The sequence below is a fragment of the Macaca fascicularis genome, chromosome 6 (assembly GCF_037993035.2).
Source record: "Macaca fascicularis isolate 582-1 chromosome 6, T2T-MFA8v1.1".
Classification (NCBI taxonomy): Eukaryota; Metazoa; Chordata; class Mammalia; order Primates; family Cercopithecidae; genus Macaca; species Macaca fascicularis.
In genome coordinates this window covers 44,081,478-44,107,880 of record NC_088380.1, presented here as the reverse complement: position 1 = coordinate 44,107,880, position 26,403 = coordinate 44,081,478, and the positions used below count along the sequence as shown (strand labels likewise).

Below are 26,403 nucleotides of genomic sequence, written 5' to 3'. Positions count from 1 at the left end.
AAGACACGGCTAGAACCCACTGTAAGAATTTATAGAATTACCATGCGATCTCCAGATTATTAACTTAAACTGGGAATTCTCAGTATTTTTCACTTAGTAATCAGAGAAGTGCTATTAAGTTTCCATCATATTTTCAAAACTAAAGAAGTCTCAATTCTACTTTCCTATTATAAGAAATTTTAACGTCATCAATTATAACAGCTTTATAGGTTATTTGCTTTTGCTTTTTTTCTTTACCTGGTGTAATAATAATGCTATTAGCTTCTCGAATCATATCAATTGCATTGTCAAGGTTGATTTCCGTATGTGTGCCGGAAATTTCCATGGGTTTTCCACCAGCTGTTGAAGTAGTACCATAGCCTCCAAGAATCACATTAGCCAGGGAGCGATTCATTGCCTGGAGAGCCAAATTATCAGCTGTGAGAGTTTAATCCACATAACTTTTTGAGAATGGTACAAATGTTGTCTATATGATATCTGGAATCATTTTAAAAGGTTTATTTGATCATTTACAACATTCTACTCAGATAAATTTCAGCTGGTTTCTGAAAATCACTTCAAAAATTTAAATGACAGAAGATATCTGAGAACCACATTATATTTTTCCCCATCAAATCAATTGCAAACTGATATATTTTCAGTAAAACAGTCAATAGAAACAAAGAACTTAATAAAAAATTATCAGTAAAATTCATAAAGTAATGAAAAAAATCATATCTACTTATTACTGTCTGAATGCTGATTGAGCAATTTTATCTCTCAGCTGAATTCTGCTACAGATTCCATCTTCACAGATACCAGCTGTGACGAAGCAACTGGTAAGAATCAAAAGAGTAAAGATCCATTTCATCTAGAATATTGCTGCTCTCTGTCATCAAGAAAATAGAAATATGGGGGTGATACTGTCTAATTTTCCAAATCAATTATAGCTCCATAAAGCCCCATACCTAAGTTTTAATAGAAGTAACTGGGTTCATCATTAGGACTCTAAAATATTTCACTTCCAAATAGGTAGAAGAATAAGGTTATATACTCTTTAAAATTTATACTCACTCTTTTAACTAGAAAAATAATCATAAAAGAAAAATAAGAGAAATGAACTTCTCATGCTCATTTATAATCACTCAAGAATGTACCATAGGAATGCCACTGCTAAAATATGTGACAATAACTGATGTGGTTTTGAAAACAGTTCATTTATAGACCTCTAGATGTGGGGTAGTTCTGAGTAATCAAATGCATTTTAAGATTTCAAGTCACTACATGTGATCAAAATAGTCATTCTACATGATCATAACTGACTTTATCACTTCAGAAAAAATTTCCAAAAACTTATTAAACTCTATTTTAAGTGCTGTAATAAATATATTATCGATTCATTATATCACTTAAAAGCTATGTAAGTGTCAATCTATTGCTTGTTTCTAAAATACAACACTTTAGTATTAAAAAAGTAAAAAAGCACCAAGATCTTCAATGATAAATACCACATGGAGAAAACTATAGCCGCCCCACACAATGATGGCTCAGCCTGCTACTAGCTTGGTGGAGACATTTCCATTATGCTGAGTAGGGCCCAGGCAAAGGCAGGGAGGAAAAGGTACACAGAAGATGAGCAAGAAGCCATACTTTAATAAAGCCTAAATAACATAAATTTCAAAGATGATGAATCAAAATGTTGCCAGAATTGTAATTGCTCTTTCAACCTAAACTCTACTTATCAGATACAACATTGACATTTTACAGAGCCCAAAGTCTGACAAATTTGTCTAAGATTATTACATACAAAATAAAACCTGAAATGTCTTTACATGTATTATTAATGGATAAGAAGGTGAAAGAATTAAAGTAATGCCTTTTTTTTTTTTTTTTTTTTTTTTTTTTTTTTGAGATGGAGTCTCGCTCTGTCACACAGGTTAGAGTGTAGTGGCATGATCTCGGCTCACTGTAACATCCACCCCCTGGGTTCAAGAGATTTTCCTGCCTCAGCCTCCAGAGTGGCTAGGATTACAGGTGCACACCACCACACCTAGCTAACTTTTTATATATTTGGTAGAAATGGGGTTTCACCATGTTGGCCAGGCTGGTCTCAAACTCCTGACCACAAGTGATCTGCCTGCCTTGGCCTCCCAAAGTGCTGGGATTACAGGAATGAGCCACCATGCCCGGCTAAAGTAATGCTTTTAATTAAGTTCACAATCCCAAGCTGACATGATGTTTTAAATTCCTAACACATTCCTCCCATATTTAAATCCAACATTTAATGAAAATCCATATAGCCACATCTGAGACTTCCCAAACATTCAACTCATTGATCTAGATTAATCCTTTCTAGTTTTGAATTATACAATTCTGAAACTGTTATCAAAATAAATGTTCTACCAAATTGTTGCCCTTAAAAATTGATTTAAAGGACTATTTCGGACATTAAGATATTTCTGTCATAGATAACTTTTTTTAAAAAAAAGTCCGGTGAACAAAGAGCCTCCATCACCTGTATCATACAGTCCTGCAGAAGATCACAGTAGTAGATGTACTGCTGTACAGAGGTGGAGGGACAGAGGAGAGGGATAAATAAACCATTTTATTCTAACTCGGCTTAAAAGGAACCATTATTCCCTCTTATAAAACTGAATGAAGAAGAAGGAAAGAATCTCTGAGGACATTTAATTAATGTGTATCCACTTCTGATGGCATCTTAGGGACAAAAAAAAAGGAACCACACAGTAGTTTAACAATCATAGTCAACTTGTTAAACACGTATCCACAATTACATCACCATTAAGCTATAATAATTCCATGTGGTCTCTTAAAAATGAAATTATTTTCATGTCTAAATTTACCATTGCAACATCATAGTCTCAACAAATGTTTAGCGTTTATGGTTCTGTTTTGTTTCTCTCTCTCTCTCTCTTTTTTTTTTTTTTTTTGCCTGCTTAAATGATTAATGAGACTATCCTATGATCGCTGTTCCAGAGATTGAACAGTTCCCAGCTTCCAAGACAAAGAATTTGCAACACTGTTTAAGGCTGTTCCTTTTAAGCTATTAAGCCAATAATTAAAATTGCATTCTACATTAAAAAGAACCCTAATTCACATAATTCTGAACACACTGTAAGAAATCAATCTGAAAGCAAAGGACAGGTCATAAAACTGACAAAGTCAAAGCAATAATAACATATACCATTTACTAGCATCTCTCATTTCAGTGCTTTGTAGGTATTAATTAATCACAAAGGAAAAAAAATATTTTTGATTTGGCTTTTGATCCACTTCATTCTGTTCTATTTTCATTTGGAACCAAGCAGCAAAGTGCAAAAATCAGAAAATTTGATCTCAAAATGCTGTTCAATTTTTGTGAGACCTCTATTTCTGAGGCAATCTGGATACTATCACAAAAAAGAAACTGTAAAATCATAAAGAGATTAATGTCTATATGATATTTGGGTATCATTGATTTGAGTTGGTTGTTTGGACACTGTCAACATTTTTCAGTTTTTATAATCTTGGATATTGTGCAACCATAGCACTGAGCTCAGAGGACACCCAAAAGAATTCTTTGTCAGAACAAAAATTCAATTTTGGGGATTGCTGGTTAGCCACTTGGGGTGCATTCCATTCCCTCACACATAATAAAATCACCCTGTTCTAGTTTGGACTTGCATGTTTCCTTCAATAAATGACAGTGAAGGTCAACATACTGGTACCATGTTAACTCTACTATATCTGCTATCATAATATATCTGGAGAAGACTCTAAAACATGAAATAAGCTAACAAAATATTTATCTAATGTTCACTTAACAAACCAATTTGTGTGAATGTGCCAGGTACTTGGCCAGACTCCACAAACACAAAGGTGAATAATAAATGGTGCCTTACAATATTTTCTCAGTAAAATGAGAATAATATTTCCTACCTTCAGAATTTGTGTGGGGATTAAATGGGCTATATTTTGTAAAGCATCCAGCATAATGACTGTTATCCTGCACTAATGCCTAATTTTGAGTAGCTATTTTATTTTTATGATTATACTGATCTACCTAGAGCTGCTAAGCACAGCCATAAGAGACTGAATAAATCTATAATTTCCTATAATAAAGAAGCATAAAGAAGGTTTATCAATGAAGGTTAATGTAAAAAGTAAGAAATCGAAAATTTTAGAAGAAAAGATAATTTCTATCTTCAAAATCGAAAAATATGACAGGCTTGTATTTGCTGGTTTCTGACTTGTTTTGTAACAATGCCTAGGAGTAGAGATCATACAGTAAGACAAACACATTGAACATCACAAGCAAGAGCTTTGACTGGTGAATGCTTTGTGGAGATCAATTTAGCAATATCAAAAGCCAACAAAAAGTTCTTACTCCCTTTGACCATGTTAATTGCACTTACAAAAACTAGACCTAAGGAAATAATCAAAGATGTATAAGAAGGAAAACTGCAACCAAAAAAAAAAAAAAAAAGAAAGTTAAAAACAACTATTATGAATTTGAATAAACAGATTCTGGTATATCTGTGTGCTATAATAGTAGGAGCTAAAAATTATTAGAAAATTAAACATTAATTAAACCTTCATTAAAATTAAGGTTAGACAATTACATAATATATTCAGTAGAATATATTTAAACATATTCATATAAAAAAGACTAGAATGTTAACTGTTAAGTGGTAATAGAAGTTTAGGTAATTTTATTTTTTTATTTATCCTTTTCTGTTTCTTCCAAATTTCCTACATTAAACATCTTTGATTAATTGGGTTTTTTGTTTTTTGTTTTTTTGAGACAGGGTATCACTCTGTCACCTAGGCTGCAGTCCAGTGGTACAATCACAGCTCCCTGCAGCCGCAACCTCCCCAGGTGATCCTGCTGCCTCAGCCCCCCAAGTAACTGGGACTACAGGCATGTGCCACCATGCCCAGCTAACTTTTATATTTTTTGTAGAGACAGGGTTTTGTCATTTTGCCCAGGCTGGTCTTGAACTCCTGGGCTCAACTGATCCACCTGTCTTGGCCTCCCAAAGTGCTAGAATTACAGGTATGAGCCACGGTACCCGGCCAGAATATTTTTTTAAATTAAAACTTCAACTGTTCTTGAATCTAAATTATCAATCTGACCCAATGTGATATTTATGGCCTCTGGCAGCTATTGGAATAATTTGGTAGCTCTATATACAGAATAGGAATACAAAATATCTATGGAATGCTGATGGTAAATGGCACGCCTGTGGCAGTGAAATGGAAAGAAAAGAAATAGAAGACCTAGAGAAAACAAATAAAAAATATAAAAGAATAGGAAAAATAAGAGAAAGGTGATATAATTGCAGAACACATAGAAGAGAGTACTTTCAACAAGTACCTCTTGCTACCTTATTCTAGTGTTGCAGAAGAGTTACTGTAAGACTTACTATGGTTGCTATAACTAATAATAATAAAAGACACTAAGTGAAGAAGGAAAAGGAGAGTAATAAAAGAGACACAGACAGAAATGTGGGGAATACTCTTCATAAATTTAAAAACCTAAAGAAAACCATTTTTTAAAAAGGATAAAACAAGAAATTAACCATGCTGACATTTCAAGAACTAGATACAAGTCTTCTTCCCTCCTCTCCCCATATCAATATGCCACAGGCTTTGTTAACATTCAAATCCTTCAAATCCTCCCATTTAACTTTAAAAGCCACTGACAAACCTCAAGTTTAAGTAATAATGAAAATCTGCTGCCCCCTGCTGGTCATTCAAATTCATCAACTGAAGCAAAATCAAACTAAGGGTTAAAAGCACTTTTTTTTTTTTTTTTTTTTTCACTATAAAGTTTTATTTATTTATTTATTTTTTCAACTAAAATGAAATTGATATTTTTTATTTTTATTTTTATTTATTTATTTTTTTAATTTATTTATTATTATTATACTTTAAGTTGTAGGGTACATGTGCATAACGTGCAGGTTTGTTACAGAAAACTGTTTCTAGTACAACTTCATAAACATTTTTTCTTCACAAATGTTTCTCCTTTCTGTCACAAAGCTGACACTTTTCAAATAGGATACATAAACCTTCACCTTTCCAAATTCCCCAAGCAATTTAGGTAATTTAATTTTAAAACCCCTTAGCTTGTTTTGAATTTTGGCTATCAAACCCTTTGTTTGGCAATACAGCCTAAGAAACCAAAATATTTTTTACTATGAAAAGATACTTCAGCCTTCCAAATTACAATGAGATTTTCAATTAAATCGTAAGAAAAATCCTGAGTTGTAAAATAAGGCAGTTTTTTTAAATACTGTAATAAACGAATGAAGGTAGAGTAAGTATCTGATATGGTTTGGCTGAGTCCCTATCCAAATCTCATGTCAAATTGTAATCCCCACATTTCATGGGTTGGGGGGGCCTGGTGGAAGGTGATGGATTATGGGGGTTGACGTCCGCCTTGCTGCTCTTATGCTAGTGAGTTCTCACGAGATCTGGTGGTTTAAAAGTGTGTGGCACATCCCCCTTCACTCTCTCTCCTGCTCCACTACGGTAAGATGTGTTTGCTTCCCATTCACCTTCCGCCATGATTGTAAGTTTCCTGTGGCTTCCCAGTCATGCTTCCTGTTAAGCCTGTGGAACTGTGAGTCAATTAAACCTCTTTACTTCATAAATTACCCAGTCTGAGGTAGTTCTTCACAGCAGTGTGAGAATGGACTAATACAGATCCCTTTCTTGTCTAAATTATTTATCAGTGTAAAATCACATTCTGGTTTCACTTAGCTTCATACTTGTACTGTAACAGTTATTCAAAAGTATTATTTAGAAAATAACACCTATAATTTGAAAAAATGTTCTACTCAAACCTTTAATTATAATATTTGCACAGCATGTTCTTGCCCTCAAGAAGAGAACTTGAAACAAACAGAAAAGCTAGGAAGTATTAGTGTTGTTACATTTTTCTGTTCTTTTTTTAAAAAAAACATCATCACACACTGGGTCCTATTGTGGGGAGTGGGTAGGGGGGAGAGATAGCATTAGGTGATATACCTAACGTAAATGACAACTTAATGGGTGCAGCACACCAACATGGCACATGTATACATAGGTAACAAACCTGCACGTTGTGCACATGTATCCTAGAACTTAAAGTATAATTAAAAAAAAAAAAAAAAAATCATGCTGACCGCAAAACTTCTAAGGTAGAAACTCTCACAGACGACCAACAGAAGTGTAAATTAGAACGACCTTTCCAGAAACATGGCTATAAGTATAATGAGGCTATAAATTCTAGGACTCTATCTTAAGACAAAAATCTGAAATGTCAAAGATATGTACAAAGAGAAATCAAAATCAAACAACTTCATATGTATAGCATTAAGGGGAAATTAAATAAATTTTGTATATCCATATTATGGATTAGGGTAAAGTCTCTTAAAATAGAATTTTTAATGACAAAAAGTCAACAATGTAGTATGTAAGTTTTTTTAAATGTAGGACAATATACAACATGGTCAGACAAGTAAATACACAGATATGCCATACATAAGGAAATAAACCAAAATCTTACCTGTTTATCTCCAGATGGAGAGAGGCACTAGAAGATTTTCATCTTTCTATTTAATTTTCCTAATTCTTTACAGTTGGGTACCTTAAAGGCAGTCTTGGAAATTTATGCAAATGAAACACTCTGCTATTTCTGCTGAAGAGAATTCAAAGCTACCATACTCTTTTTTTTTTTTTTTTCTTTTGAGATGGAGTCTCACTATGTCACCCAGGCTGGAGTGCAGTGGCATGATCTTGGTCACTGCAACCTCCGCCTCCTGGGTTCAAGCAATTCTTTGCCTCAGCCTACCAAATAGCTAGGATTACAGGCACCTACCACCACGCCCAGGTAATTTTTGTATTTTTAGTAGAGACGGGGTTTCACCATCTTGGCCAGGCTGGTCTTGAACTCCTGACCTGGTGATCCACCCGCCTTGGCCTCCTAAAGTGCTGGGATTACAGGCGTGAGCTACAGTACCCAGCCTACAATACTCATTTTTATGGCTAATAAAAGAAATGACAAGCACATCCATGTTTTCAGAAAGTCATTTCCTTTTCTTTCATGTATGTGTTGTTTCTTACCACACACATGATGTATGACAGGATAGCACCAGACGAGCCTATGAGTGCACCCACAATGGTCAGCAGATTGTTGTTGAGCAGGAAGCCCTCTGCACACAGGGCCCAGCCTGAGTAGCTGTTCAGCACAGTGATGACGACGGGCATGTCGGCACCCCCAATAGCAGCTGTCAAAGTCACACCCTAGAACAACAATCAAAGTACAACTCAAAATTAATAACATAAAAATAAAACCTCTGGCATTTAACATTTTGCTCCTTAATTATTCTAGCTTTCCCATTAATATATTTACATATAAGTTCCACTTCTAGTAATAAGTGTCTCCCATCTGACCAACACTTCCACAGGTGTAACAACTATAAACACCGAGCCACCCACCCCCCTGAAAAAAATCCCTACATTTTTAAAAAACACTTTTCAGTGATGAAAAACAGGCAGAAACTGGAGAAGTATCTACATTTGGAAAAACATAACGACACCAAGTGAATTTCCCAATTTTTGTGGCTTTAGACTGAGGGCAATCCCCTGTTGGTACCAATTAAAGAAATTATAAAATATAAGCCCACAGGATCTTACTGGCTTGAAGATCCTGAAGATAGCACTTGAGATGACTAAGGCAGCTGGAAAGTAATAAGGGAAATCCCACAAAGGAGCAGGCTAGAGAGAGGGAGTCCCAGTTTCTGTGTATAAATTCTACTCAAATCTCTGGATGACTCTTGAACTATACATATGTGAGACAGACTCCAAGCAATCCTGTTAAGGATAAAATAACAACAGATTTCAGCTGCCCCTCCCCACCATAAGGGAGTCAAAATTTGGAATTTGAGTTTAGCCAAGTTAGCTGGCTACAAAAATGCATAAATAAAAAATAATAATACCCTTTGAAGGAATATAACATAATCCAAAATGTCTATAATGTATCATTAACAATGTCTGTGATACAACTCAAAATTACTAAACACAGGAAAGGAAAAAGCTTTTTGCTTATTTCACATATTTTTACCTTTTTTTGCTTGTTACAATGAGAGCATATTCATGTACTACTCATTTAAGCCAAAAACAATAAAATAAATTCAAAAAATACTTTGTCTAAGACATTCTCATAGAACCAATAAATCCTTTAAATATCATATTCACTGCTTCCCTGAAACAACAATTCTTAAAGTTTTGTTTTGTTTTGAGACAGAGTCTTGCTTTGTCGCCCAAGCTAGAGTGCAATGGCATGATCTTGGCTCACTGCAACCTCTGCCTCCCAGGTTCAAGCAATTCTCCTGCCTCAGCCTCCCAAGTAGCTAGGAATACAGGCGCACACCACCATGCCTGGCATATTTTTGTATTTTTAGTAGAGACAGGGTTTCACCATGTTGGCCAGGCTAGTCACAAACTCCTGACTTCAGGTAGTCCACCCATCTCGGCCTCCCGAAGTGCTGGGATTACAGTCATGAGCCACCACGCCCAGTCACATTTATATATCTTTTATTTTGAGACTTCATTAACCTATTCTGCCTTATTAGATTAAAAATATCAAAATTATTTTTCTTTTGTTTAAAACAAAAATCAGTGCAACAAGCCAGAATAAAATTAGACTATGAGCATTAATATAAAGACGAGATTTTAATTTACTTTTCAGTGATCTCAAGTTTCTGTGTTGAAATCATGACTTAACTCTCATAATCACACAAAAATAAGTAACATTTTTACACTATAAATTAGGTGTTTCTGAATCAAGGAGCCAGTAAGTATTTCATAAGCAATTGCTATGTGTCTAACTTTGTGTTAGGCACTGTAGATAATTTTTTTAACTTAAATATAAACCTTATCTACAGATTATACACAGAAAGAACATGAGTAACAGTGAATAACAGCAAATAATAGCACTGCATGAAACATCATACATTGATATAAGATGCCAGACTGCCATATAGACAACTAAAAACTACTGTTTCAATATACTAAATGTAAAAATTACAGAGAAAGAGGAAGGCTGAACCTATCATAAAAGGCTTAACTGAACACTCTCACTGAGCATACGGGGTTTTTTAACTGCATTTCATTTTATACTTATTTGATTTCATGTCATATCTTCCAATGATGTGAGAGCAACTAGTGGGCAGAGACTATCTTACTTGTATTGTATAAACCCCGAAGCACTATTTTGTATGGCTTGTCATATAGTAGGCACCTAATACATTGAAACCCTTGGCCTTTTTAAGCTCCTGTTCACCAACACATTGATCCAGTGTAAAGACTCCAGAGCAATAAAGGCATCTTATGTGACAACTTTAAAATGAACAATTAAGTTGCAAGAAAGAATAATGTTCTTCCTACACTCTTCTGTGTTTTCCAGATTCTAAAAAGATGAACATGTGACATAATTTTAAAACATTTTTATTCCATCAAGGTTTTTGATGAGATAAAAATCTGATTACACTTTAATCTAACAAAATATTACCAGTTTTTCACCAAAGATGTACTTTTCAATCTCTGACTTCTTACCATGACAGCAGAGAGAGCAGACACAGAACCCAGACAGGCGATGCCAGTGGTAAAGCTTGGGTCTACCATGAATGGGATTATCCCGCCCACACTAGCAGCCAGTAAGCCTGCATTGAGTAAGTGCCTTCCAGGCAGTAGGAGAGGGGCAGAGTTCAGGAGACCTAGAGCCAAGCACATAGTAGTTAGAATTCAGAATGTGTTGTAAGAAACCCCCTCACACACACCCAAGTGTGTCTTTTAATCCTAAACTACCAAAATTTAACATTAGCATAACATGGTATTTAAAATATTACTTTATATTACTAGGTATGAAACAAAAGCAAATTAGAATTATTACACATAATAAACATGAACAGAGACAGAAAAACTATGGTTCGACTTCACTATTCTTTTCCCTATTTTGATCACAAAACAATTTCTTTCCTTTTTGTCATGAAATCTTAAGAAGTTATTTTCTTATGTAGGACCAACATGGAAGTTGTTAAGTGTGGGTTTATTTATTTAAAACTTCATGCATGCCAGTCTTCTGACAAAAATAAAGCATAATAAAGTAAAAATAAACAAGTAGAACTTCAATAAGGAATCCTTGCACACTAGTATTTCAGATTCTATTAACTGAGCCCAAGGAAGAAACCTTGTTTGTTATTTGTTCCTAAAGGCAAAGCATGAGATAAAAATGTTTGAAACTTGAAGTTCTTTTATGATTTTCAAGTTTCATGGAAGTTCCCCACTTAATTTTCATGACTTTATTACTGAGAGGCAAGACCATGTTTTTAAATCACAAACTAGTTTATCTAGAGACTTTTTTGTAAAAACACTGACAGCAGCCTCGGTAGGGTTTTTTCCTCCACTTCCATTTTCATGATTGACTTTACCAGCAGCAAAAGTTGTCATGCTAGAGTCCTAAAGTGTGTATTTGTTTTCAAAATAAGTACTGTTTACTACTCACACAAACTTATTTAATAAGTTCCTATTTTGGAAAATGTATAAAGTTCATTTCTGTGAATTCTACACAGTCATCTCTAACCAAGGATTATGAGGATGCTGTTTCGTTCACATGTATTATCAAAAGTCAACTAGTCCCTCTATGCAAATTCCTGTGCACTAATTTCCTCCATTAGCTGTCTGCAAATGAAACAGCTTCAAAGCTTTATGAGACTTGTTAAGTATCAATAAAGGGGAAGGATAGGGGGAAAAAAACTTTTAGAATTTCTGAGTGCTATATGAATACTCTTCACCTAACAGTTTTACTGTTAAGGTATTTTCTTGTTTTACTCTTTTTTATTAGTATTAATATTTGATTTTTTTATAAAAAGTAGAGATAGAGTCTCGCTACATTGCCCAGGCTGGTCTTGAACTCTTGGGCTCGAGAGCCTCCCACCTCAGCCACCCAAAGTCCTGGATTGCAGGCATGAGCCATTGCGCCCAACCATGTTAATGTATTTTCTGAAATTAAAATGGATCCCTAAATGCCCTAAACATAGCTATTTACTTCTATGTTATGCTGAATCACTTACCCTGCAATTTTCCATAGGCAATGAGAGACCCACTAAAGGTGACGCCACCAATGTAAGTGCCGAGGTAGGCCACAATCTTGGTGAGATTTGCTGCTGCATCCGTAGCAAAATGTGGATATTCTATAATGTACTCAGCTATGCAAGTAAGTACAGCTGCCAAACCCACTAAACTGTGAAAAGCAGCAACTAATTGAGGTAAATCAGAAATCTGGATGCGTTTGGCAATTGTCAATCCTGTTATGAAATGAAGGTCAAAAATAAATTAAAACTTGACAAACTTTTGAGAAGTAACCACAACAAAGATCACCCTTAAGAATTTCCACCATTGTCACAAATAAATATTATCTAGTTCCTAGTACGGGCTAAATATTCTCTACAGGGGCTGTACAGAAGGTAAGGGCACTAGTTGTATACAGGTTGAGTATCCCTTATCTGATATGCTTGGGACCAGAAGTGTTTCAGATTTTAATTTCTTTTTAAATTTTGGAATATTTTCATATACATAATAAGATATCTTGGGAATGGGACCCAGGTCTAAACACAAAATTCATTTATGTTTCATATACATACAGCCTGAAAGGAATTTTAAACATTTCAAATTATTTTGTGCTTGAAACAAAGTTTGTGTTAAGTATTTATGTGTGGAATTCACCACTTGTGGTGTCATGTCACCACTCAAAAAGTTTTGGATTTTGAAGCATTTTGGATTTTCGGATTAAAGATGCTCAACTTGTATACCCTTTCAAAACAACAGTTTTTCTCCACACACCTAAGCACGACCCAACTCCAATGAACCCCAACACGCAGCATCAATGCATGCCTCTTCCCATCACAAACTCCCAATCTTCCCCTAGCCAACACTTCTTCAGACTACCTAAATCTCTAATCAAATTCCCTTATATTCTCCCCATTACAACCAGGCCCTCTTCTCTATAACCAGTGTTTGCTCCTGAGCACATAAGAAACACCTGGAACATGAAGAAGACCTTGGTTTTCAGGTGGGTAGGTGGGAGCAAAGTCCCAAGGTAAAGAAATGCAAAAATCTGGGCAGTAAATACCCAAATTGGGAGCCTCTGAAGGAACTGCATGGCTATAGGTAGGTGATACAGAAGGAGTGGGGCTCAGAATATTTGCTAAGATCACGTCTAAAGGTTTTCCTGCCATGAACCTATAGCGCAAACATTTTCCTTCAAGTCCCTTTCCAGAGATTATCAAGAAAAGAGTCAAAGCTTTCCTGAGGAAGTATAAAAGGAGGCCTAAAGCCAGTGTTGCACTGGGAAACATTTAATAACCAGTTCCACAGGAAAGAAATACATACACATACAAATATATGAGCTTTAACTGATATAAAGGTGGCTAGCACACAATTTTCAAATAATAAGAAATACAGTGTTCTTTATTGAAAATTCCATGTAGACAAATTGACTTTCATAGAATGTTTTTATGGATCTTTGCTAAACTCTTATATCTGTAGCCAACCTAGTGTTTGCAACTGATGAATAAGCATACTTCCAACAGGAACATTGTTTGATATTTATTTTTATTTACTTTAATAACTAAGATGAAAAAAAAACAACAGAATGTATGTGAGAACTTCACTCATTTATCAACCATGAGTGACTTTATTGCTGAATGTGATAATAGTTTTCAAATACTGGAAGAGTATTTGCTCAATTATTTGTGCTATTCACAATGTCACAGCTACAGTCAAAACATTTGAAGTTTAAGCTGCATCATTAACATTTTCTCCATCACTTTCTCACGTCTGGACAATAAACAAAACAATAAATCAAGCCTAGATTGTAGCATTTGCCTATTTCCACACTGCAATACTCCTACCAAGTAAAATTTCAATCTACCAATGTGATGTCATTGAATGTAGAATTGGAAAGAGATGTACCACAGCCCACTGATACATAGCATTTCTTCTATACACATACAATAGATATAAGTAACCTCAAGAGCATAGATAATAAAACCTAGTAAATTAATTAGAAAGTTATGAGTTTTTAATATTATTACCTTTGTTTCTGATTTATTTAAGTTTATGTAATTTAGTATTTAATAATGACTGTGTTTAACAATCAACTTTAAAAATTCCTGGAAAAAAATTTTTTTTTTTTTTTGAGACAGAATCTCGCTCTGTCATCCAGGCTGGAGTGCAGCAGCATGATCACAGCTCACTGCAACCTCTACATCCCAGTTTCAAGCGATTCTCATGCTTCAGCCACCCAAAAAGCTGGGATTGCAGTTGTACGCCACCATGCCCAACTAATTTTTGTATGTTTAATAGCTACGGGGGTTCACCATATTGGCCAGGCTGGTTTCAAACTCCTGGCCTCATGTGATCCACCCACATCAGCCTCCCAAAGTGCTGGGATTACAGGTGTGAGCCACCAAGCCCGGCCTAAAAATTCCTGAAAATTTAACAATCCAGCACACAACTGAATAAAATTAAAACAGTGTTTTTTCTGCTGGCACATGTTTTTTTCATTTTTAACAGGTCTATGAAGCAGAATCTTTGGCTGTTATGTATGCCCAGCAGAACAAAAGTTAGCTTATGTATAGTACATACATAAGGATTCCAATCCCCCATTCCATTATCAGCTAACGGGACACAGTCAGTAAAGGAAAATAAGAATTGAGTATAGGATATTTTGACTCAGTTGATGCATTTACTCAGTGTTTTAAAATGTATTTGAATGAGAATTACACCAACTGGGATGAATTTTCACCAAAATAATATTAACTGAAGCAACTTCCATGAACACAATTTAATTATTTCATCAATATGGACCTTAGAAATATATATTGAGAAACTGGAGTTCACATAAAGGCAGAAGCCCACAAGTGCTTACCAATGGTACCACCCAAAGCCATCGCTCCAGACATCTGAGCTAGTAATTCTGGGCCCGGTTTTAGGACTCCGAGGGTGGCTGCCAGCCCTCCAGCAACCCCAATCATGCCCAATGCATTGCCAAGACGCGCTGTTCCCTGGGTGGAGAGGCCAGCCAAGGCACCAACACAGCACAAACCCGAGCCTAGGTACATGATCTTTTCAAAGGAAAAGGGAGAGAGAGAGATTATTAAAACCTTTAGTCTATTAACTTAGAGACTTCAATATATTTCCTACCCATTAGGAATATTAACATACAAAATACTTATATTGTATTTGCACTTATACCATTTATATAAATTGGTTTCTTCTGGATTTGCTATCATGTACAAATACAAATGAAAGTACCTAAGTTTAAATGGGGTCATTATTGGATCTAAAAATACTAAACTTGACCAAATGCTGTAAAAGAGCCAACCCCTGACGTAAGTGCCAGGGGCTGTGCCATATGTTTTATCTGTGTTGTCACAGTCTCATAAGATCCACAAGAGGGAAAAATCATTATCCTCATTTTCCAAAAGAGAGAATATAAATATACAATCATGTCATCTGCAAACAGGGACAATTTGACTTCTTCTTTTCCTAACTGAATACCCTTGATTTCTTTCTCTTGCCTAATTGCCCTAGCCAGAACTTCCAACACTATGTTGAATAGGAGTGGTGAGAGAGGGCATCCCTGTCTTGTGCCAGTTTTCAAAGGGAATTTTTCCAGTTTTTGCCCATTCAGTATGATATTGGCTGTGGGTTTGTCATAAATAGCTCTTATTATTTTGAGGTACGTTCCATCAATACCGAATTTATTGAGCGTTTTTAGCATGAAGGGCTGTTGAATTTTGTCAAAAGCCTTTTCTGCATCTATTGAGATAATCATGTGGTTCTTGTCTTTGTTTCTGTTTCTATGCTGGATTATGTTTATTGATTTGCGAATGTTGAACCAGCCTTGCATCCCAGAGATGAAGCCCACTTGATCATGGTGGATAAGCTTTTTGATGTGTTGCTGAATCCGGTTTGCCAGTATTTTATTGAGGATTTTTGCATCGATGTTCATCAGGGATATTGGTCTAAAATTCTCTTTTTTTGTTGTGTCTCTGCCAGGCTTTGGTATCAGGATGATGTTGGCCTCATAAAATGAGTTAGGGAGGATTCCCTCTTTTTCTATTGATTGGAATAGTTTCAGAAGGAAGGGTACCAACTCCTCCTTGTACCTCTGGTAGAATTCAGCTGTGAATCCATCAGTCCTGGACTTTTTTTGGTTGGTAGGCTATTAATTATTGCCTCAATTTCAGAGCCTGCTATTGGTCTATTCAGGGATTCAACAGATGACATGATTGTATATTTAGAAAACCCCATTGTCTCAGCCCAAAATCTCCTTAAGCTGATAAGCAACTTCAGCAAAGTCTCAGGATACAAAATTAATGTGCAAAAATCACAAGCATTCTTATACACCAGCAGCAGACAAAGAGAGATCCAAATCATGAATGAACTTCCATTCACAATAGCTTCAAAGGGAATAAAATACCTAGGAATCCAACTTACAAGGGATGTAAAGGACCTCTTCAAGGAGAACTACAAACCACTGCTCAATGAAATAAAAGAGGACACAAACAAATGGAAGAACATACCATGCTCATGGATAGGAAGAATCAATATCGTGAAAATGGCCATACTGCCCAAGGTAATTTATAGATTCAATGCCATCCCCATCAAGCTACCAATGAGTTTCTTCACAGAATTGGAAAAAACTGCTTTAAAGTTCATATGGAACCAAAAAAGAGCCCGCATCTCCAAGACAATCCTAAGTCAAAAGAACAAAGCTGGAGGCATCACGCTACCTGACTTCAAACTATACTACAAGGCTACAGTAACCAAAACAGCATGGTACTGGTACCAAAACAGAGATATAGACCAATGGAACAGAACAGAGTCCTCAGAAATAATACCACACATCTACAGCCATCTGACCTTTGACAAACCTGAGAGAAACAAGAAATGGGGAAAGGATTCCCTATTTAATAAATGGTGCTGGGAAAATTGGCTAGCCATAAGTAGAAAGCTGAAACTGGATCCTATCCTTACTCCTTATACGAAAATTAATTCAAGATGGATTAGAAACTTAAATGTTAGACCTAATACCATAAAAATCCTAGAGGAAAACCTAGGTAGTACCATTCAGGACATAGGCATGGGCAAAGACTTCATGTCTAAAACAACAAAAGCAACGGCAGCAAAAGCCAAAATTGACAAATGGGATCTCATTAAACTAAAGAGCTTCTGCACAGCAAAAGAAACTACCATTAGAGTGAACAGGCAACCTACAGAATGGGAGAAAATTTTTGCAATCTACTTATCTGACAAAGGGCTAATATCCAGAACCTACAAAGAACTCAAACAAATTTACAAGAAAAAAACAAAGAACCCCATCAAAAAGTGGGCAAAGGATATGAACAGACATTTCTCAAAAGAAGACATTCATACAGCCAACAGACACATGAAAAAATGCTCATCATCACTGGCCATCAGAGAAATGCAAATCAAAACCACAATGAGATACCATCTCACACCAGTTAGAATGGCGATCATTAAAAAGTCAGGAAACAACAGGTGCTGGAGAGGATGTGGAGAAATAGGAACACTTTTACACTGTTGGTGGGATTGTAAACTAGTTCAACCATTATGGAAAACAGTATGGCGATTCCTCAAGGATCTAGAACTAGATGTACCATATGACCCAGCCATCCCATTACTGGGTATATACCCAAAGGATTATAAATCATGCTGAAATAAAGACACATGCACACGTATGTTTATTGCAGCACTATTCACAATAGCAAAGACTTGGAATCAACCCAAATGTCCATCAGTGACAGACTGGATTAAGAAAATGTGGCACATATACACCATGGAATACTATGCAGCCATAAAAAAGGATGAGTTTGTGTCCTTTGTAGGGACATGGATGCAGCTGGAAACCATCATTCTTAGCAAACTATCACAAGGACAGAAAACCAAACACCGCATGTTCTCACTCATAGGTGGGAACTGAACAATGAGATCACTTGGACTCAGGAAGGGGAACATCACACACCAGGGCCTATCACGGGGAGGGGGGAGGGGGGAGGGATTGCACTGGGAGTTATACCTGATGTAAATGACGAGTTGATGAGTGCAGCACACCAACATGGCACAAGTATACATATGTAACAAACCTGTACGTTATGCACACGTACCCTATAACTTAAAGTATAATAATAATAAATAAATTTTAAAAAAAAAGAGAGAATCAAAGCTTAAAGAAGTTACATACTTTCTTCAAGGCAAATGATCAGTAAATTGGAAATCTGGAATTCAGACTAAGGTCTTTCTGACTCACTGCTCCAACTCTTCTCAAAAAAAAAAATTGTTCATTCAATAAATACTGCATGTTGGAAACACAGAAGAAACTAAAAGACAGTCATTGAAAAGAAATAGAAAATACGGAGTTCAGAATTGTTTCATTATAAATCCACAACAATCTAGCTAGATACATAATGAAGATACTGATAACCTTCCTAACTCCTTTTACATGTGGAAAAATGTAACAAAACAAAGACATAAACCCATATTTAAACTCAGTTACCAGAAAAATCTGTCTCTAGAATCCAGGGTCCTGATCCTTAGGGGAAGAGAATGCTCGGTTTGACCAAGATGTTTCTAGGGTTATTGTTGTATTTGCTTGACAGAGTTGTATTTGCTTGATAATTTGAATTAGGATAACTAGCAATGTTAAATCTAATAGAGAAGAAAATATTGTGGTAAATATAAAAACTTACAAAGAGCCTCTTACCTGTTCAATGTTATAACCACTGTAGAGGGCAGCTAAATATCCACCAACAAAGGTACCAGCAGGGAGCAGATACAGGTAGTTGTATTCTGGGGGGTCAGTGGGACGCTTGAACATGTCCAGCATTCTCTGAGTTACCAGAAAGCCACCTTAGCAAAGCAAAGGAAATAAAAAACATAGTACCTCTTTGAGCTCACTGAGCAATATGATTTTTTAAAGTGCTACATTTTTTCTATTTTAAGCACATCTTTATCACCTAGGAATAAATATAATTTAAAGTAACATTTTGCAACCTCAAATTTTTTTTTTTTTTTTTTTTGAGATGGAGTCTCACTCTGTTGCCCAGGCTAGGGTGCAATGACACGATCTTGACTCACTGCAATCTCTGCCTCCCAGGTTCAAACTATTCTCCTGTCTCAGCCTCCCGAGTAGCTGGGATTACAGGCTCACGCCACTATGCTGAGCTAACTTTTGTATTTTTAGTAGAGAGCGGGTTTCATCATGTTGGCCAGGCTGGTCTCGAACTCCTGACCTTAGGTGATCTGCCCGCCTTGACCTCCCAAAGTGCTGGGATCACAGGTGTTAACCACCACACCCAGCCAAAATTTAAGGTCATTGTATTACTCAAGTCAGTTCCATTAGAGAGGTGGGGGAAAAAACACTAAATATATTCAGGAAGAAAACGCTATCAGAATGCAAAACTAAAAGAAAAAAGCCATTCAAAAAGCTTGAGAATGTGAAAGATCAAAGATTGGCATCTTTTTCTAGTAGGTTGTTACATTTGTAAAACCCTATAAAAAATTATAAAAGAGAAAAATACCATATCAACAGGCACCAGGTTTCTTGGACACAATAAAGAATTTTTAGCTACAAAATAGCATCAAACGAGTCTCACATATGAGTGATGTGCGAGGCTTTCAGTGTCCAGGAACAAACGCTGGCTGGGATAAGGCAAAAGACTAAAATTTGATCTAAAATTATACTCATTTATAGATGTTATGGTGACAGCTCTAACCCAACTTACTTCAAAACTATGCATTCAGTAACTTTCCAGTTAACTTGTAGCAAGACATCATTTTGTTTGTTTGTTTTGGGGAACTGGGGGTTGTTCTCTCACCAAGAGTTTCTAAAAATTACAGATGGGCAAAATAACTAAAATTCCTGCACAAAAAGCATTTACGGTCTGAGTGAAACCTTTTTTAAAGGCACAATTATGTCTATTTTATACTGATTTATATTTGCTTTGTATGTCTCCATTGAAAATAGTCCTCTGAGACCTTTCACTGACATCATACCTGCAATGTTGACAGAGGATATGAATGTGGCAAGAGTAGCAAGGCCCTGAGAAGTTGTGGAAGGATACAAATGTCCTCCCATCAGTGCCAACCCACCAACTGCAGTCAGGCCTAGAAAGAAAGCATCAACATGGTGAATAGTGATAGTGACACCACCAAATCAAATATCATAGCTGAAGTACCTCACACACATAGATTCATAGAGGGTAAAGTTCTCAATATCAAAAAACAAGGCAGCTTTCTTATACCCTCATTAAAATGAAATAAACAATTTTCCTTATGCAGACTCTGGACAACACAGCTTCACATCATTCTCACTGAAATTACTACTGTGGGAAAAGGGTTAACAAAACTTTTTCTCCTTCTGCATTGGATTTGGACTTTCCTTTAACTTTCTAGCTATGTTCCTCCAATACCGATATAAATCCACCAATGTTATAGACAACATTGCTTAAGGTTAAAAAGTGACCCTGGTAGATAATTTGCATGTAAACTGGAAGAAACTATTAATGAACTGTAAATGTCTGCTGGGGATGCCTAGCTTTGGGTTTTCCTGACTACAGCACCTCTTGGAGCTAGACATGTTCCCTGCAGAGATCCTCGAAGCTATGCCTATGGCAACGTTATAAAAGATGACTATTGGCCCTGAGGCTTTTAAGCCAGGACGGCTCCCATGCTTGTCCAATGTAGGATTCATTCCCTCATATCTGAACCATTGCTAGGGGACAAAGAAAATAGATCCTGGGCAGCCACGTGGACTGCTGCTGCTGCATGAACTGCTGAAAAGACTGGCACCAAAGAGAAATGCCTCATGCCACCTCACTGGAAAGCGATGTTTTCCTGTCCCATAGCTTCATGGTGAACCTGATGCCACACAGGGCCTATTGTAGCCATGCTAGGCTGAATGTTGAGTTGAATTCAAGGAGAACCCTATAGGATGTTGCAACTATGATTCTGTGGAATGCTGGTTTTCAAATTTTATCAGTGGAATCCTTCCTTTAAAAAAAAAAAAAAAAAAAGAATCAAACTTGGAAGAAGTAACAGTGGCTCTGTCCTGCTTGAAATGGGAGCAGCCCAAAGAGCTGACACACTTCCAAGGCCTCTTACTTTGCAGGCCCATATTCCACACCCTCTCGGAGTCTGGGAGCCCTTAGATCACCAAAGCAGATGCCTCAGATGCCAAGCAAAACAACTTGAAAACACACTTTATAAACGTCATTGATAGTCCTCCTAGAGCTGAGTAAGCCTATGAAAACCTGAGATGAGGAAAAACAAGAGAGGAACAAACCTGAGATTGCATTCGTCACAGACATTAGTGGTGAGTGGAGAGCAGGGGTCACTCCCCAGACGGTATGATAGCCCACAATGCCGGCCAAGCCAAAAGTGGTCACCATCTGAGAAAAGGCTAGATTGGGAGCTGCAATGCCCAAACCCAGTATCCCTGTGAGACCTAGAGAAAGAAAGTAAAGAGTGTGTGTGAGCTGACATCCAGTTGTCTCAGTAAGATTAAAAGCACACCCATAAATATGTGAAATAGTCAATGCTTTTAAATTCCACTCCCTTGCCAGTAATGAGCAGATTTTTTAGACGTTTGACAATTAAGAAGTAGGGGGATGGAGGAATACTGTGGACAAAACCCAACTTTCTGACCGCCACCCCAAAATAAGCTATAAAGATCTAGTAATATTTACGAGTCACCTTAATAACAATTTGCACATTTTCCTCTGTGTAGTTTGTCCTCTTCCCTGTTTTAACTTTTATTGACAATGCCACATATGTTTATACAAGCATTTTTATTCCCGATTATAGGCCTATAGAGGATCTACCAAAGCATTTTCTACTGGGGCAAGACACAACCTTTATAAGACAAGACTTTTATGAGGCCAATTTTATGTCACTCTCAGATTTGGCTGAGGAATAGGGGTTTTAAAAGAGTAGGAAGAATTTCATTCACTCCAGCACCTCCCCAAAACATATGGCTTCCACCCACCCGGGACACAAGTTTTGCAATTGCTCCTGAATCTGGACTGGACTGTTGGCCAGGGCAGTCAGGTCCAGCCTCAACACAAAGTCAGCAAACAGGATTTTACAAAGAAAAGGAAAAAAAAATACAAATTAAATTAAGAATGTGCAGAATACAAACAGCTCTGAACATACATCTTTAATTATCGCCTTCCTTGATAGCAAACATGTGGACAGTTGTTCTGCAACAGAAGAAAGGGTTACCTAGTGGTCAGTAAAAAGAAAATGACAGTGGGTGACCAGGGAACTAGAAGTTAACTTTCCTGAATAAGGTACCTTTTTCCTTGATGTAAACTATTACTTTGGAAGTGGCACCACTGAAATATCTAGGGATTGACATTAATTTTACATTAAATCATTCAATATGACTGTAGTTTTAATTTATTTTCCTACCCACATATCATGTATCCAAGGTTCCAGTGCATAGCCCATTAACCATCTGATTAGAGAGTTAGATACAACACTGTTTTCCAGTTAAAAATTAGAGAAGTTGTATAGGGTTGTGAATAAGAATATGTTTTCTTAAGTCAGTCTGGTTTGAATCCTGGTTCTGCTGCTCCCTAGCTGTGTCATCTCAGGCAAGTTACTTAATCTCTCTGTGCTTCAGGTCTTCATATGTAAAATTATCAACCCTCTCTGTCTTCATCTGGAAAAGAAAATAATAATATACCCACTTTGCTGAATTCTTGTAAAAAATAAATGAGCTAAGGCATGTGAAGTATTTAGCACAGTGCCTAGCAGTCACTAAATGCTAGCTATTATTATGACCACATTAGTCAGGAAGCACTACCTTATCATAATCCACGGTCCTTTATGTTAGCCATCTGTGATAAAAACTACGTCATATACCTGAAGGTTTTCTTATCAACTATTTAATAAACTAATGTCTTTTCTATCATATATTTAGTAACATATGTCAGACTATATTTCTATATCTGTATAACAGAGGAAGAGAAAGGCTGATGAAAGAAGAGAAAGCAAATCACATTCTTTGAAGAATGCTGTTCAAATACATTTTTAATACATATAAAAGAAAAATGCTTATTTTTAATATAAAAGAGGGAGTTCAAGATAAAGAAAAACACATATAAGTTCATCCTTTCATTCACTGGAATATGCCACTGTCATATATATTAAGAAGCAATATGCCCTGATTCAAGAAATATAAGAGAAACCAAGAAAAATAAATCATTATATGTGCCTTGCTACATTTCCTTATGAATCTGAAAAAGAAATGGAAATTTACAATCCTACTCATAATATGTTCCATGTACAACACAATAACCTCATTTATTTTGTTTTTTTAACAAATAAGTGCAAGTAGGGACACTGCTTCATCTACTCACAGTGTTCACCACTAGAGGCTTTTTCAGTCATTTTGCTGAGACTTGCTCTTTATTCAAGGAGAGTTACATGTTTAGCTTTAAAACATCTGGACTCACATGGGAATTTGGAGGATGCTGAGTCTACAAGAATTCTATGTGCTTGGTGCTGGTCCTTAATTCTTTATAGTTTGCTTTTGTTTTGTTTTTGTTTTGGCTCTGAATAGATCTAAACATTTTTAATTCATTCTTTGAGAGAGAAACCAATTTAAAATCAAATATCCGTATTTCAGCTTCTAACAATGCTTAGCCAAAATGAATATTACACCACTTTACAATAAATTATTTAGTGTTTTCATGAAGAATGAATTTTAAAACAAAGAAGTTATGTTAAATTATAAAGAAAGAGATCTAAATGAAAATATTGAATTTTTTTACAAGTTGAGTAACTCAAAATGTTAGTCACATGTTTAAGGACTAAAGCCTATATTGTAGTACTTATTCTTTAAGGCAAACATTTGGTTCCCTTGTCTTACCCATGTGTGCAGATAATCACAACTGATATTTCACAAAAAAACAGAAAAAACATAATTATATTTATATGCACTTAACACCAGCACAATATGGCATACATCACTTCTCAATACATTTGATGTAGATAAAAGTAATCTCAGCACACTGGCAGGCCACGGCAGGAGGATCACTTGAGCTCAGGAGTTCAAGACCAGCCTGGGCAACATGGTGAAGCCCCATCTCTACAAAAAAAAAAACACACAAAAATTAGCTGGGCATGGTGGCATGTGCCTGTAGTCCCAGCCACTCAGGAGGCTGAAGTGGGAAGCTTCCTTCCTCAACCCCAGGAAGTTGAGGCTGTGGTGAGCCATAATCACACCACTACACTCCTACCTGAGCAACAGAAAAAGACTCTGTTTCAAACATATATATAGTACGTATATTTTTAATATATAAAAATAACTGTTTTTAAAATGTTTTCTGTAAAAGGAAAAATGTTTATTGTCTGCATATTATTTCACATGCTTTCATTCCAGTATTTAGCACACTGACTCTATTTATTGCATCAATAAATGTAATCTCCATTTCCGTAGAGGTGAGACAAGTAGTATGTTGCTGAAAAACCAAGTCTTTCAGGCCTGATTACTAATGGAGTCCAAAAAAGACAACAGCATTTCATTTACTAATTTTGACAATTAATATATTTGCAGGCCGGGTGCAGTGGCTCACGCCTGTAATCTCAGCACTTTGGGAGGCCAAGCCAGGCAGATCACGAGGTCAGGAGATTGAGATCGTCCTGGTTAACATGGTGAAACCCCATCTCTACTAAAAATACAAAAATTAGCTGGGCGTGGTGGTAGGCACCTGTAGTCCCAGCTGCTCAGGAGGCTAAGGCGGGAGAATGGCGTGAACCCGGGAGGCAGAGCTTGCAGTGAGCCAAGATCGCGCCACTGCACTCCAGCCTGGGTGACAGAGAGAGACTCCATCTCAAAAAAAAAAAGAAAAAATACATATATCTATATATCTGTAGATATATGTGTATATATGTGTGTATATATATCTATATATGTATATATCTACATATGTATATCTACATATGTATATATATCTATATATGTATATATCTACATATGTATATCTACATATGTATATATATCTATATATGTATATACCTACATATGTATATATATCTACGTGTGTATACATATCTATGTGTGTGTATATATCTACGTGTGTGTGTATATATACACATATATATACACATATAGATATACACACACACGTAGATATATACACACACACGTTTATATACATACACATACATATATATATAACTTGCAAAATCAAACAATCAAGACTAAACCCTGGTAAATGGTATCCTCACCTGCTGTATATGCAGAAGCCGTTGTCATTGTCTTCCTGAAGGGTGTAATGGTAGCCGCTTTTTCAGCTTCCAGCTCAGCCACTGTCTTCTGTTTTACTGGGGCACCTTGAGGAATATTTTTCGGTGTGGGAGGTGGGAAAATCACTTTACCATCCTAATAGATATTAGAAAATAGTACATATTAAAAAGTCAATCCAGCATTTCAAAATTGCTTAAAGAATATACTTTACTATTTTTTAAAACCCTGTTCTTTTAAATATAATTTTATGTAAATATATAAATTCATACAATTTGTAACATCATTTTACATAAATATGTCACATGTGTATACAAATACTAATATCCATGTTACATATACATACATATATATGTAATTTGTATGCGTACAGGACATATATGTAAGAATGAAAATCAAACCCTTAAAAGCAGATAAGTGGGGGGAATGTTTAATTTTTACTTTATTCAATTTGTTTGTTCATTCTGCTTTTCAAAAGCAGTGTATATTTTTGGTAAGTCATGTACTTTTAAGTCTTTGAAATATTTTTCTTTAAATCATTCTGCATTTACAAATAATTTTTATCAGCATAAACCTGGCATACCAATACCTTATTAAAATATGTCTCAATTCCGAAATAGATTTCTTCCATAAACAGAAATTCTAAAACAAATTTACACTAAAAGCACAGGAAGGAATAGATCTCTTTACTTACTTTCATCACTGCAGTTCCTCTGATGACATGACCCATCGTACCAAAGTCAAAGTCATCTTTCACATCAAAATAAAAATTATCTTTGTCCGGGCTGATGGCCTTCAGGAGTTTGGTGATGTTGTTGGAATATAGGGTGCTGGCCTGAGTGGCCATTCGGCTGGGCAGGTCTGTGTAGCCTATGTGAGTAATTCCCTAAATGAACAAAATTACAGTCAAAAAAGTCTATCGCCCTACATTCACATTCATTTTAGAACAATTCTCATTCATATTCAATGCTAAGTTTTGAAATTATGTATCTTTATAAATATACGTACCTACCCATAAACATAAATACATATTT

The 26,403-nt window shown here is 36.0% G+C and overlaps 1 protein-coding gene across 5 annotated transcripts in view; it reads right to left on the bottom strand.

Moving 5' to 3' along the window:
* NNT (nicotinamide nucleotide transhydrogenase) overlaps nucleotides 1-26,403 on the bottom strand; it is a 99,686-nt gene that overhangs the window by 32,517 nt on the left and 40,766 nt on the right. For all 5 annotated transcript variants that reach the window (XM_005556851.4, XM_005556853.4, XM_005556854.4 and 2 more), the window contains 10 exons: nucleotides 26,064-26,255; nucleotides 25,354-25,507; nucleotides 21,401-21,562; nucleotides 20,113-20,223; nucleotides 18,821-18,966; nucleotides 14,960-15,155; nucleotides 12,102-12,335; nucleotides 10,585-10,745; nucleotides 8,092-8,271; nucleotides 238-397 (listed from right to left, as the gene is read on the bottom strand). In XM_005556851.4, the coding sequence (XP_005556908.1) occupies nucleotides 238-397; nucleotides 8,092-8,271; nucleotides 10,585-10,745; nucleotides 12,102-12,335; nucleotides 14,960-15,155; nucleotides 18,821-18,966; nucleotides 20,113-20,223; nucleotides 21,401-21,562; nucleotides 25,354-25,507; nucleotides 26,064-26,255 (1,696 nt within the window). The remainder of the gene's footprint in view (nucleotides 1-237; nucleotides 398-8,091; nucleotides 8,272-10,584; nucleotides 10,746-12,101; nucleotides 12,336-14,959; nucleotides 15,156-18,820; nucleotides 18,967-20,112; nucleotides 20,224-21,400; nucleotides 21,563-25,353; nucleotides 25,508-26,063; nucleotides 26,256-26,403) is intronic.